This window comes from Plecotus auritus (genome assembly GCF_963455305.1).
Source record: "Plecotus auritus genome assembly, chromosome: 2".
Lineage (NCBI taxonomy): Eukaryota > Metazoa > Chordata > Mammalia > Chiroptera > Vespertilionidae > Plecotus > Plecotus auritus.
In genome coordinates this window covers 18167286-18182938 of record NC_137771.1, presented here as the reverse complement: position 1 = coordinate 18182938, position 15653 = coordinate 18167286, and the positions used below count along the sequence as shown (strand labels likewise).

General features: G+C 40.8%; 1 protein-coding gene across 5 annotated transcripts in view; it reads right to left on the bottom strand.

The window, feature by feature from the left end:
* Positions 1-13972, bottom strand: part of LOC308243090 (mediator of RNA polymerase II transcription subunit 18) — a 102926-nt gene extending 88954 nt beyond the window's left edge. Inside the window, exons 1-3 of one of the 5 annotated variants that reach the window (XM_080658225.1) lie at positions 13839-13972; positions 12989-13130; positions 6832-11197 (exon numbers count right to left, since the gene is read on the bottom strand). In XM_080658225.1, the coding sequence (XP_080514351.1) occupies positions 10644-11197; positions 12989-13061 (627 nt within the window). In that variant the 5' untranslated portion in view covers positions 13062-13130; positions 13839-13972 and the 3' untranslated portion in view covers positions 6832-10643. Of the gene's footprint in view, positions 1-6831; positions 11198-12988; positions 13199-13520 lie in introns of those variants that run through there. The other 4 variants (XM_080658226.1, XM_080658224.1, XM_080658227.1 and 1 more) reach the window with 4 other exon arrangements.
* Positions 13973-15653: the final 1681 nt, after the last annotated feature.

Below are 15653 nucleotides of genomic sequence, written 5' to 3'. Positions count from 1 at the left end.
AGCCTGAGGTCCCCTGTCAAGCCCCACCAGGCAGGGGCTGCGGTCTGAGATCCCCCAGCCTGGTGCCAGGGTGGGGGGCATGGCCTGAAGTCCCCTGTTAAGCCCCACCTGGTGGGGGTGCAGCCTGAGGTCCCCCGGCCTGGAGCTGGGGCAGGGGGAGCAGCCTGAGGCCCCTAGCCCAGCACCAGGACAGGAAGTGCACCTTGAGGTCCACCGTCAAGCCTGGCGCATGGCCTCAGGTCCCCTGGCCTGGCACTGGGGCAGGGGGTGCGGCCTGAGGTCCCCCAGCCTGACACCAGGGTGGGGGGTGCACCCAGAGGTCCCCTGTCAAGCCCCACGGGGGCAGGGGAGGGCATAGCCTCCGATCCCTGCTGATTGCTCGTTAAGGCTCCTTATGGGAACTTGGCCTCAGCTGTGGGTGTAGCCATCTTTGTGACAGAGTGATCGTCGGTTAGCATATTTCCTCTTTTTTAGATAAGATTATGTAGTTTTTTCCATACTTTAGCTTATTTCCTCAGCCTAGATTACTAAATGGGGAATATTAGACCAAAGGGTATAAGGATTAAAAAAAAAAAAAAAGAGGGTATAAAGATCTGATGATTCTAGATATTTACTTATAAATTGCTTTTGAATAGGCTTTTACTAATTCATAATGACACTAGAAATATTAGAATACCCATTTGACTGCATTAAAAAAAGCACTTAGTATCACAATTTAAAAAAACATTTTTTTTATTGATTTCAGAGGAAAAGAGAGGGAACGATAGAAGCATCAATGATGAGAATCATTGATCAGCTGCCTCTTGCATGCCCCCTACTGGGGATTGAGCCTGCATCCCAGGCATGTGCCTTGACCAGGAATAAAACGGTGACTTCCTGGTTCAAGGGTTCACTCTCAACCAGTGAGCCACACCATCTGGGCAGTATCACAATTTTAATACATTAGGAGCCAGAAAAATATTTTATACCAACTGATTTTGAAGTCAATAGGTTTGACTTCCCTTTCCCCCTGCAAAATAAAAAAATTTATTTGAACAAATGGTAAAATTTGTAAGTAATGTGTGAGTTTTCAAAAGAAGTACTTTGAAGGGAACCAGTTATTTAGATGTTTATCTTCTGATGTATTTGTTTGTGTTTTTAATTAATCTCATCACTTCACATTCACACCTCCAAGAAAAAACACAGAAACAATTGTAGTCAACTTGACATAAAATGCCAGTGTGATGACTCACATCCTGTCTACCTCTGGAGTTCAGCCTTGGCTCCATATTGTTGGGTCCCATGTTACTAAGAACCCGTCATTGTCTAAGAGCATCCTGGGTGTGGGAGCTTCTCAACTTTGAAAGAGGTAGGATCACATTTTAAAGTGAATCGAGAAGACTGACCCCTCCTTCACATTCTTGAACCAGCCACACTGGCTGAAAATCACGGCACAGATAGGATGGGAAGTTCCAGAAACCCTTGCTCCCCTACTAAAGCAATAATCTTCTTTTATTTTGTTTTTAGTTATTATTATTTAAAAATTACACAAGAAATATAGTCATCGCAAAAAAAGATAGGCAAAAACAAAAAGTACAGCATATTTCAATACCAAGCAGTAACTATTAACATTTTGAAGTATTTACTTTCATACTATTTTCACTATGTACATTTTTTAAAATATATTTTTTAATGATTTCAGAGAGGAAAGAAGTTGGAGAGAGATAGAAATATCAATGATGAGAGAGAATCATTGATTGGCTGCCTCCTGCACAACCCATACTGAGAATCAAGCTCCACAACCTGGCCATGTGCCCTGATCAGGAATCAAACCAGTGACCTCCTGATTCATAGTCTGACGCTCAACCGCTGAGCCACGCCAGCTGGGCTCTAAGTAAATGTTTTATAAAAAATAGCATAACATACATGTTGTTTTGATACTTTGTTTTTAACATAATAATTAAAGCTTATATCTATATAATGTTTACCATGGGCCAGGTAGGCTAAATGCCCTAAAAAACAGCTGCATCCGTTTTTATTTTCTCCAAAAAGGTGTTCTTTCTCCATATTCTCCATGACCTCGAATGTTTTAAATTTTAACACTTTTGCCTGCAGCAGCTTTTAAAAATTAATTTTACCAGTTTTGATAAATAAATTAGAGCACTCACGGATGAGTGATTTCTCCAGAGTAAAAAAAGCCATGCTATAAAAAGTCCCCCTTTCCATAATCTCCTCCAGCTTTTTGCAGATGCTGAATCTCATGGCTTACACACTAACTCATCACAGAGGAATGAGGAGTGTTAACCTGGGACAAACCAGCTTACACAGGCAAGATTCTTGTGGTAGGCAACTCAGCATTCACTAATTCACTCACTCATTCATTCAATAAATATTTGAAAGGTTATTATATGAGTAGCACTTAGGTAGGCAAGGGTTATGGGGTTCACAGAAATAAAATATTTAGAGCAATGTTAAATAAAATATTGAGCACATTACCTGGCACATAAGAATTGATCAATAAATCAGTATTTATGCCAGACACTGTGGTCAATGTTAAATGAGTGAATTATCTCAATAGAACCCTCTAGGAGCTGGGTTCTATTATCCTCCCCATTTTGAAAGATAAAAAAACTAAGGCCTAAAAAGGTCTACACAGCTTGAACAACCTACTTATAGTTGAGTTCAGTTTGAACTCAAAACTCCAAGGTCTGTGCTCTTATGATAGTTACAGTACTACAAACACAATTCCTTTCCTTAAGAAGCATAAAGTCTTGTTAATAATACTAAAATTGAAACTGGCTAATTATTAAGCACTTATGTGTTAAGCACTCTGTTAGGTCTTTATTTATATTGATCATTTACTTCATATGACCACTCTATAGCATAGGTATCGTAATTATCATTTTTTAAAAATATATTTTTATTAATGTCAGAGAAGAAGGGAGAGGGAGAGATAGAAACACCCATGATGAGAATCAGTGATCGGCTGCCTCCTGCATGCCCCCTACTGGGGATCAAGCTCCCAACCCTGCATGTGCCCTTGACTGGAATTGAACATTCCGAAGGATGACGCTCTATCCACAGAGCCAAACCAGCTAGGGCTATGATTGTTTTTACAGGTGAGAAAATAGACATTCTGAGAGTTTAAATAATTTGTCCAAGACATAAACAGCTATTAAATTGTAGCACTAGAAGCCAAGATACAAAGAATTACTGTATAGGGAACATGATGAAATGTGAAACAAGTAATGCTACTTAACTGCCATCAAATATCAGAAGTCAGAAGAAAGAGACTTTGTGATCCAGGAATAACCACAGAAGGACAGAAAGGGAAAACCCTGGCGACTTGTCAGGCATGTGTTGAAAGCCTTCACATAGGTTAGTTCATTGTATCCTCTATGTGATGAAGGTATTATTATTCTCAATTTGACTGATGAGGAAATGGATTCTTTGGGAGGTAACGCAATGTGTCCAAGGTCACATAGCTAGTAAATGATATGGCTAGAATTGGAACCTATTTGTCTCTCAAGCCTGAGCCCTTAACCTCTATGTTACATGCTTCCCATTGTTGGATCTTGCTTTTTGGTTGTGTAGGAGTCACATAGGCCGATCTGAGTGGAAAAGGCAAAGGTGAAAGGGCATAAGCAAGAGTACTGAGGTCTATCCAAGGAAAGGGAAGCAGACCTGCTTGGTCAGTGTTAAATATTTATTTGCTTTGGGAAGGAGCCTTTTGTTCGCACAGCTTTTATGACTATACAGATTGTATAAATTTGTTTCTGCCATTATAATGGGCACTATTAAGGACAAGGACTGTATCTTAGCCATTGCTGTAACCCAGCATCTCACACAGTGCTTACATTAGAGTTCCAGGGAGAGGTTGGAAAAATAGGGAGTAGTCACATTGCATATATCTCTGGATGGCAATTAAGGTAGTCCACAATGCAAATATCCTAAACAAAATAATAGGTACTCAAATCCAACAGTGTATTTAAGAGATAATATCATGATGCATAGGAATTATCCCAGGAGTACAATAGTCCAACAACAGAACATCTTTTGATATAATTTACCACATTAATGGACCAAAGGATAAAAAAAAAATCACATGATTTTTTTCATTCTTTTTTTTTTTTTTTAAATACATTTTATTGATATTTTACAGAGAGGAAGGGAGAGGGATAGAGAGCTAGAAACATCGATGAGAGAGAAACATCAATCAGCTTCCTCCTGCACACCTCCCACTAGGGATGTGCCCACAACCACGGCACATGCCCTTGACCGGAATCGAACCTGGGACCCTTGAGTCCGCAGGCCGACGCTCTATCCACTGAGCCAAACCGGTTTCGGCAATTTTTTTTCATTCTTAATAGAGAAACGATGCAATAGTATTGAGATTAGGACTAAGTTATGGATGCTCATTATTATCACCAGTGTTACCTAGAGTATTTGAGAGTTTGCCCAATTCTTTTTGTTTGTTTGTTTGTTTTTTGTTAATTCTCACAGAAGATATTTTTTCCATTGATTTTTAGAGAGAGTAGAAGGGAGGGGGAGAGACAGAGAGAGAGAGAGAGAGAAACATTGACGTGAGAGAGACACATAGACTGGTTGCCTCCTGCATATCCTGACCAGGGCCAGGAATTGAGCCTGCAACTCAGGTACATGCCCTTGACCAGAATTGAACCTGAGACCCTTCAGTGCACGGGCTGACGCTCTATCCACTGAGCCAAACCAGCTAGGGCTGCCCATTATTTTAGACAAGAAAAGGTGAGAGAGATATGTGCACTTCCTGCTTGCCACTCTTGCCAGTGATATGATAGTCTATATGGAAAACATCAGCAGGAGGCAAACTAACAGAACTATGGAAGAATTATTTTTTTAAATGTATTTTATTGATTTTTTACAGAGAGGAAGGGAGAGGGAGAGTTAGAAACATCAATGAGAGAGAAACATCAATCAGCTGCCTCCTGCACACCTCCTACTGTGGATGTGCCCGCAACCAAGGTACATGCCCTTGACCGGAATCGAACCTGGGACCCTTGAGTCCGCAGGCTAATGCTCTATCCACTGAGCCAAACCTGTTATGGCCGTGGTCAGCAAACTGCGGCTCGCGAGCCACATGCGGCTCTTTGGCCCCTTGAGTGTGGCTCTTCCACAAAATATCACGGCCTGGGCAAGTCTATTTTGAAGAAGTGGCATTAGAAGAAGTTTAAGTTTAAAAAATTAGGCTCTCAAAAGAAATTTCAATCGTTGTACTGTTGATATTTTGCTCTGTTGACTAATGAGTTTGCCGACCACTGGGTTAGGGCTATGGAAGAATTATTAATCACATTTTTAAGAATAGAAATCATCTTACAAAAATTAACAGTGTTCTTCTAAGCCAGAAATAACTACCTTAAATGAAAGGAAACTATAACACAATCAATAATAGCAACTAAATGATAATCTATAAAGATCAGCAAACTTTTTCTAAAGGGCCAGACAGTAGTTTCCACATGGTCTTTGTTGCAGCCACTCAACTCTGTCATTGTAGTACAAGAGAAGCCATACACAGCCTGACTGGTGTGACTCAGTGGTTGAGCATTAACCTATGAACTAGGAGGTCACAGTTCAATTCCCAGTCAGGGCACATGCCCAGGTTGCAGGATCCCCAATGGGAGGCGTGCAGGAAGCAGCCGATCAATGATTCTCTCTCATCATTGATATTTCTATCTCTCCCTCTCTGAAATCAGTAAAAATATATTTTCTTAAAAAGCCATACACCATATTTAAATGAATGCATGTGGATGTTCCAATAAATCTTTATTTACAAAAACAGCAGGATCACAGGTATAATTTGCCAACTCCTGATCTATAGTAATTGGCCCAAAAACAATGCCCAAGAAGTTTATCAAGAAAAAATTTAAACTCCATTAAGGGATATAAGAAGACCAGAATAAATGTCACAATCAGGATAACCTCAGTACTGTACAGAGTGACTACCATAGGGTAGGCATTGTTTTGGGTGCTAGGGATACAGCAGAGAACAAATTGCCTGTCATCATGAATCTTACATTCTGATAGAAAAGCAGTGAATAATCTAAAGTCATTTAGTAGCAAAAGCTATGAAAAAGCTTAAATAAGATAAAGAGAGAGTGATGCGGAGTGAGTGTGCTACTTAATTTAAGATGATCAGGGAAGGCTTCTCTGACATGTTAGCAGAGACCTGAAAGAGGTGATCAAGCCTACCACGCTGAATTCTGGGGAGGCATGTTCCAGTCAAAGATGTCAGTTCTCCCCCAAGTTAATCTATACCTTTATAATAAAATTCCAATAATAATGTTGAGAAACTAAAACTTACTCTAAAATGAATGTGAAAGAATGAAAGGTCTATGAAAGCCAAGTCTATTTTGAGGGGAAAATAAAAGTAGGGATACCTGTCCTACTGGTAGAACTGGCTCTACCACAAAACCACAGTAATAAAAACATTTATGTTGCTGGCACTGACACAAAGAAAAAGACCAATGGAATAGATTGGAGAGCTTAGAAAGTAAGTACATACATGGGAACCTAATATGTGATAAAGGTGGCATCACAAAGTACTGAAAAGATTGTTTTTCAGATGTGATAGAAAAAGGAATTCACCATATAGGGAAAATAGCTGGATTTTTACTTGAAATCATGTTACAGGTGGACTCCAGATGGGTTAAATACCAAAATGTGAAAGTTAAATAAAGCTAATATAGGAACATATATATTACTTAGGAGTAAATATAGACTTCCTAAACAAGACTCTAAACTATAAGGCCAAAATTTAGGACATCTGCTTAATTAATGACATCACAAAGTTAACATTAAGGAAGGTGACAAAATGGGAGACAGTATCTGCAATGTTTAATATAAACACAGAATAATGTCTAGAAAATACACAATTCTTGCAAACCAACCAGGCAGGCAATCAAACAGAAAAAAATAGGCAAGGACATAAATAGATACTGGGAGGAAGTATTTGCAGTGTTTAAAATTAACAAAGGATTAATGTCTAGAATATACCAAGGATTACTACAAATCAAGACAGGAAAGCAAATAGAAAAATAAGCAAAGGTTATAGATATCTTAGTTTCACATACTAAGTAGTCTATACAATTTCATATATTAAGTACAGGAAAAAAGGCTCTAATTTCATTGTAATCAGAGAAATGCAAATCAAACAACCAAGAGCTTTAGGGTGGTTGAAATGGATGAAGGGGATCAGAGGTACAAACTTCCAGTTCAAAATAAATAAGTCACAGGGATATAATGTACCACATGGGGACTATAGTCAGTAATATTATATTATTAACTTTGTACAATGACAGAGCGTAACTAGACCTATGGTGATGATCATTGTGCAATGTATAGAAATATCAAATCATGATGTTGTACACCAGAAACCAATATAATGTTGCATGTCAATTATCCTATATAATAAAAGGCTAATATGCAAATTGACCGAATGGTGGAATAACTGGTCGCTGTGATGCGCACTGACCAACAGGGGGCAGACGCTCAATGCAGGAGCTGTCCCCTGATGGTCAGTGCACTCCCACAGGGGGAGCACCACTCAGCCAGAAACCGGGCTCGCAGCAGCGCTAAGGACCCTTCGGGGGATGTCCGACTGCTGGTTTAGGCTCGCTCCCCAGGGACATCCCCCGAGGGGTCCCGGACTGTGAGAGGGTGCAGCCAGACTAAGGGACCCCCCGCCCAGTACATGAATGTCATGCACCGGGCCTCTAGTACTTTAATAAAAAACAAAAGAATGAAAACATAAAAGCAAAAAATAAGATATATACCACTTTCCATCCATCAAACTGACAAAAATGAGGAAGATGGATAACACCAAAGATTGGTGAGGATGTTGACATGAGTTCTTGTGCACTGGCAATAATCTATAATAAAAGCATAATATGCTAATTAGACTGGACAGCCGAACAACCTTCCAGACGTCATTCCAGATGTCCTTCCAGACGAAGCCGAGGTAGAGGCGGTTAGGGGCGATCAGGCAGGCAGGCAGGCAGGCGAGCGGTTAGGAGCCAGTGGTCCCAGATTATGAGAGGAATGTCTGACTGCTGGTTTAGGCCCAATCCTGCCGGCAGTTAGACATCCCCCACGGGGTCCCAGATTGTGAGAGGGGGCAGGCCGGGCTGAGAATCCCCCACCCTCCATGCACGAATTTTGTGCACTGGGCCTCTAATAGTACAACTGTTCTTAAAAGTAATCTGGCAATATTTGGCAAAAATTAAACATGCCCATAGATATATGGCTCAGAGGAATATTCACACAATTATAAATTTGCTTATTTTAGCATTTTTTATGGTAATAGAGGTGAAGATAATCTAGGTTTCTATCTTCAAGCGACTAAAACATGTTGAACCCACAGTTATGTTCCTGGATTCTGGAGTGAGGCTGCCTGAGTTGAAATTCAGGCTCCACCACTTATTAGTTCTGACTTTGAATAATGGAAGTAGATAACTTTATTAACCAATGTCACCCTAATACATTAAAAAAAAAATGGAAGTAGAAAATTTAAGTAACCTCTCTGTCTCTCTCATCTATAAAATGAGAGTAATTACCTCATATGGTGGTTGTGAGAAATATATGAGTTAAAACATTTAAAGCACCTATCAGAGTGGCAAACTGAGGGATAAACAGAATTATAATTTATCCGTATGTAGCTCAGCTGGGGGGTTGTCTAAATGGAGGTCCCAAAAGAAAATGAAAAATTTGAGTAACCTACTGTTTTTAGCAAGCCAAACTCTCTCCAGTGTATTAAAAACTCTGTAAGCCCTGGCCAGTGTGGCTCAGTTGGTTGAGTATTGTCCTATGCACTGGTTCAATACCTGGTCAGGGCACATACCCAGATTTCAAGTTTGTGTACAGGAGGCACCTGATCAATGTATCTCTCTCACAGAGGCAACCCATAGTTTCTCACATTGATGTTTCTCTCTCTCTCTCAAATCAATAAAAACATATTTTACAAAAACAACTCTTGTAGGTATTAAAATGATCAACATTTATCCCACTAAGATGTTACTCTAAAAGAATCCATTAAAAGTCAAATGATAAATGGGAAAAATTACATAAAATATTCTTACAAATTAATAAAGATGAGCAATGAAGAAAAGGGAATTTACATAAGAAAAAAATGCCCAGTAAAGATAAAAATTTAAACCTCACCGATGAATACTTTGAAAATTACGACTTCATAGCCACACCCAGTTTTGCCAGCAGTGTTGGAAACCTCATTTACAGCTGGTAGGAGTGGAAACCCGGACATTTCTGGAAGGCATTTGGCAATGCATGGCAGAAGTCTTAAAATAGTGCATGTAGCCCAGCTGGTGTGGCTCACTGGTTGAGCATCAACTTATGAAGCAGGAGGTCACAGTTCGATTCCCGGGCAGGGCACATGCCCAGGTTGCAGGCTCAATCCCCGGTGTGGAGCATGCAGGAGGCAGCTGATTGATGATTCTCTCATCATTGATGTTTCTATCTCTCTCTTCCTCTCCCTTCCTATTTGTAATCAATAAAAATATATATATTTTTTTAAATAGTGCATTTGTGCATACTTTTTGACTCAGCAGTTCCCTAGAATTTAAAGGATAATCGTAGATGTCAACGAAGATTTAATTAAAAGCACTAACATTGCAGGACTGTTTAGAAAAGCAAAGCATTGGGATCAAACTAAAAATCCCAAAGTAGGGGAATCAATGTAGTTATGGAAAATCCATGTGATGGGATATAAATAGCTATTAGAATTCTCAATATTTAAATATCTGCTCTGCTGATTAGTATCTGTATAGCTCAGGGAAAGCTACTTAATCTCTTTGCACTTCAGTTTCCCCATTTATAAAATAAGTCTAATGTGAAGATTAACATACATAAAGCACTTTGGATAGCGCTGACATATATAAGAACTCAATAAATGAGTTTTGTGTTTGTTTTTATAGAAGGACACTGTAGCCTAATATCCTGAAAGATTAAACAAAAAAGGTTACAAACCAGTAGGTACAGAGTATTTTTATAAAATAAGTGTATCTCTACATAAATTTACAAAAATAAAGACTAGGAAGATATAGTATACCAAAATAGAAATAGTACATTTCTTTGAATAATAAGATTACAGGTTATTTTTCTTATTTTTCTATTTAAAATTTTTTCAACAACACATGCTTTTATGAGAGGTAAAAACGATCATCTGTACCAAAATTAAAACTTAAAACTGTCAGTTTTTTAACTCCAAATAGTAATGAATCCGTCCCAAACTAGCAGAGTAATTGGGTAGAGTCAGAAATACAGACATTTCCCTTCATAGCCTTTATTACCACATAATCTGAGCTCAGTCTTATTTTACAAACCTTACACACAAATGGCAAAATTAAGAGATTTTTCTTTTTAGAGTTTATTCTCATTTCCTCTCTTTATGCAGAAGGATTAAATAGATTCTCCGTGTTTTCCTGAGCCTTTAATTTAGAAAGGCTGTCACAAAAGTGAACTTGCCACATGAGGAAAACAGAAAAGAACCAATTAAGTTTTTACTGTCCTCCTTCCTGAGGGAAGAATGCCTGACTGGCAGTAGTGAAATGGGACAATTATAATGTCTTTTTTGTAACAGGGGAAGATAGGCCCCAATGGTGGACAGATTGTCTTAGTCACATGAGCCGTTTGGGGTCTATTTTCTCTAGGTGAACTAGAGGTTTTAGCTGCTCTGCAAAGTTCCTCATGTCATCAGAGACCATGTCCTGCCCAGCTGGTGCAACAACACTTAGTTCCACAAGATAGGAGAGTGACAAGGCCTCAGTGCTGTCTGTGCTTCCAGGCACCAGGATACGGAAGATCTTGTACACCATAATCTTCATGATGCCCTTACGGAACAAGTGTCCCTTGGCTACAAACTCATGGTCCATGCGGAAGCCCATTTCCATCAGGAAGTCAGTGAGATTCTCAGATGTTGCAATGTCCACGCAGTTTCTCACCAGGGCATGGCGGTTTTTGTCTCCCACTTCAGGCTGTCCCAGGTAGCGTAGATGCCAGGGTGCCCCTGCCCTATCCATAGAGCGCCGGGCCCTTAGAACAAATGGACTGGCCTGCTGGCCTTTAAGGAGGAATACCATCTCATGGTCCAGGAAAGTCTCAGGTTCCATGTTGTCACACAAACCACGAAGGCGATGGATAAGGCTTTCCAAGCTGTGATCTAAAACACTTCCTTAAGAAGGAAAAAGCACTATTGAGTCCCCTCTTTCATTTTGGGTAATGGAATTAGTAAAAGATTAAAAAAAGTAAATGAAACAAACAGTTTAGTGCAGTGTTTTGTAAAGCATAGGCCTAATGTATAAGATTTTATAGGGACTATGCTGCCAAGGTATTGCATAACATAAAAAAAGTTAATCCCTTGTCAATGTTTTGCCTTGTCTTATTTGGTACTAGAAAGTCTTCAGGCCTTCTCTAACATTACTAATCACCAGCAGGCTTGGGGCACAAAATCTCTGTCTCCTGATCTAGAAGATGGAGCTGGTAACAGTATCATAGAATTACCATATAATCTAGTAAGCTCACTTCTAGGTATATATCCAAAAGAATTCATAGCAGGATCTTGATGAGGTATTTGCATACCCATGTTGACTGCAGCATTATTCACAATAACAAAGAAGTGGAAACATCCCAAATGTACATCAACAGATGAATGGATAAAGAAATGTGGTATGTACATAAAATTATTCAGCCTTAAATAAGGAGATCCTGTCATATATTACAATATGGATAAACCTCTAGTACCGTGGTCAGCAAAATCACATGTGGCTTTTTGGCCCCTTGAGTGTGGCTCTTCCACAAAATACCATGGCCTGGGCGAGTCTATTTTGAAGAAATGGCGCTAGAGGTTTAAGTTTAAAAAATTAGGCTCTCAAAAGAAATTTCAATCGCTGTACTGTTGATATTTGGCTCTGTTGACTAATGAGTTTGCCAACCACTGCTCTAGTACATTATCTATACTAATAAAAGGGTAATATGCAAATTGGTCAAGATGCCCTCACAGTAACAACTGAACAGCAGGCTGCGTGGGGTGACAAGGCCAGCAGGGGGGTTAGCGAGGGATGACCAAATGACTGACCAGCAGGCTGTGTGGGGTGACCAGGCTGGCAGGGGTGCAGTGAGGGGCAACCAGGCCGGCAGAGGGGTGCAGTGAGGGGTGACCAGGCCGGCAGAGGGGGGCAGTGAATGGCAACCAGGTCAGCAGGGGGGGACAGTTGGGGGCGACCAGGTTCTTCATGGACATCAAGACTGCGGGGGGGGGGGGCAGTTGGGGGCAACCAGGCTGGCAGGGGGGGGCAGTGAGGGGCAACCAGGCTGGCAGAGGGGGGCAGTTGGGGACAACCAGGCCAGCAGGGAGGCAGGGGTGATCAGGCAGGCAGGCAGGTGAGCAGTTAGGAGCCAGCGGTCCCAGATTGTGAGAGGGATGTCCAACTGCCGGTTTCAGCCCGATCCCTGGGAGTCAGACATCCCCTAAGGGGTCCCAGATTGGAGAGGGTGCAGGCTGGGCTGAGGGGAACCCTCCCTCCATGCACGAATTTCATGCACTGGGCTTCTGGTATTAAGTGAAATAAGCCCGTCATAAAAAGACAAAAAACTGTATGATTCCACTCATATACGGTATCTATCTAAAGTGTCAAAATCAGAAACAGAAAGTAGAAAGGTTGCCAAGGGCTGGGGTAAGGAAGAAGGGAAATTAGTGTTTAATGGGTATAGTTTCAGTTTTGCAAGATGAAAAAGTTCTAGAGATCAGCTGTACAACAATGTGAATATACTTAACACTACTTAAAAGTGTTTATGATGGTAAATTTAATTTTATGTGTTTGTGACCATAATTAAGAGTAAAAAAAAATTTAAGTCTATTGGAATGCAAGAAACTATGCAGGCTGCCTTTGTAAAACAGCGTGTCATCTCCACAGAAGATGAAAAGAGGGGGAAACTGGTAATCCAAGCTCCCTGGTTCACTTACCCTGCAGCAGGTACTCCATCATGTTAATGGTACCCCCGGTAACAGGCATCATCGTGACGGGGGGTGCCTCCATGGTGTCTGATTAAGTTGAAGAACTTAGACTGGATTCGGTGTCCCCAATCAAGTAAAGCACAGAATACACCTGGAGAAGAGTTACACTTGTTGATACATCAGAGATATGGAGACACCAGCTGTGTTTATGTCATTGACCTTGACATAAAAAAAAAAGATTCATCATCCATTCAGAACTTTTGAGTAACTGCCATAGGCCAGTTGCAGGAACTGATGATACTGCAATATACAAAGACCTGTTCCTGGAGTCACAGCATAATCTTCGAGTCTCAAGGTCTGAAACCTGTAAAAGTTTTCTGTGTAATCTTGAGGAAGTCATCAAACCTCTCACTCAGTGTCTTCCTTATAAAATGGGGCCAACGATATTTAAAACCCCCAAAGCTTTGTTGCTCAGATAGCATAATGAACATGCAATAACATTCGGAACTGAATGGTGACGTAAGGGACTTGTTCAACTTACAGGTGAGATATTGCGATTCAGAGGGGACAAGAGCACACAGAAATCGGTGGCAGAGGCTGGACCAGAGGACAGTCTAGGCCTCCCGCCACTCTGAAAACACCCTTTAAAGCGAGCCAGGCGGAAGCGTGTGGTTCCTTTGGAATGGTTTAGGTGCTCCTATGCCAGCATCGAGAACTCGTGTCCACGTACACCTCCGCGTGCGCTGTAGCCGCCTCTCGCAAAGCGAGGAGCTAAATCCACCCAAGCATCTCGGAGCTTTTGAGAAACAATTAGCCCCCAGCCCTAACGTTAAAGCCCCGTGTACAGTGCAACACTTACTCCTTTCTCTGCTTCCGCCACAAAGCCGACGTCGCGCAAACCTCCACAAAGCCGTCCCACGACGTAAGGGTACCGAGAGGGCTTAAAAGTCGCTCTTCTGCCCGGCAAGCAGAAGCGCATGCGCGAGATACGATGTAGTAGGAAAGATGGCGGCCTCCTTTAAAGCGTAAGGTCTGTGGGGCGGGAGGGGGCGGATTGACGTCATAGACTCGCCTCCCGGAAAATATTTATTTTTTTCTGAGTTCCACGACACGGAGATGTTTTTGTCTAGGAAATCTCTTGGAACTGACGGGGAAAAGAGAGCCTGGGGCAGGGAACTGCAGACAAAGGAGGAGAGACATAAAACACTTCTTGTTGGGTACCTGAAGGTGAAAATTAAGACCCCCTTTACTCCTTAGCATAATGTTATGAACAGTTAGGGAGCTCAGCAATATACGTAATATTTGTTTGCTGTGTATAATTTATTTCAGTTTAGAAACGCAGGGAGGTAAGTAAATTCAAGGAATATTTATTGAAGTTTATCTGTAAAGTGGACACTAGAGTTAGGTGAATGAGGCACTCTCCTACATAGAAAATTGTAAGGGGACACCAGGAATCTCAGTAACTAAGAGAAATAATATTTTAATGCAATATCTTGCTAATTTAGTACAAAAGAATCCTTAATAAACAAAATAGCAAAAATTTAAAATTGGTCTTCACAGCAGCCTGATGAGCCAAGTGCAGTTATTACTATAATTTTACAGATGGGGAAACTTAGGAAGAGAGAGAATTCAATAACATGCAGGGGGTGGAGAGCCAGGGATACAGATATAAGCTGCTGACTTCAGAGCCCACCTCTTAATTATTATACAATCTGCCATTTTTAGCCCTGACCAGTGTGGCTCAGTTGATTGGGTAGATCCCCAGTAGGGGGCGTGCAGGAGGCAGCCCATCATGTTTCCCTCTCACATCCATGTTTCTCTCCCTTTTTCTCTCTCTAAAAATCAATTTAAAAAATCTTTAAAAACAATAACAACAACAGCAAAACCCTGCCACTTGTAGTTCTAGTTCCCCCACTGTATCCTGTACTACTTTTCATTGGTGTGTTTTTAAAATTATTTTTATTGATTTCAGAGAGGAAGAGAGAGAGAAACATCAATGATGAGAGAGAATCATGGATTAGCTGCCTCCTGCACGCCCCACACTGGGGATTGAGCCCACAACCCAGGCATGTGCCCTTGACTGGGAATCAAACCGTGACCTCCTGGTTCATAGTTCGAAGCTCAACCACTGAGCTACGGTGGCTGGGCTCGTTTATTTATTTTTTATTTTTATTATTATTATTTTTAATTTCTTTATTGATTAAGGTATTACATATGTGTCCTCATCCCTCCATTAACCCCCCCTCGTTTTTTTAAGTTGAATATTTCTTGGAAGTCTAGTGTGCTTTAGCTATTGACTTCATCTCTGCCCTCAAAAGAGTTTATTAAACAAAGACAGTACCATGTGATTGATTCAATGGGACATAAACAGTTCAACTGTTTCGGAAGCAATCAGGACTCTCGATTCATCTTGGGGGCATAGAGAAGGATTCCCAGTAAAAGTAATTAATGCCCAAAGTAACTTCAAGGAACAATAGTGTCAGCCAAATAAAGGAGGAAAGGGACTTCCAGGTAATGGGAACAACATTTACAAAGGTAATTGAATTAAATAGAATTAGGACATAGAATTTGAGATTGGGAAGGGTAAGAAATGTCTGGAGAAGGGGTCAGGCCCAGATCCTGGAGGACTTTACATGTCAGATTAAAGCAGAGATGTGAACTTTAAAAGGATCAC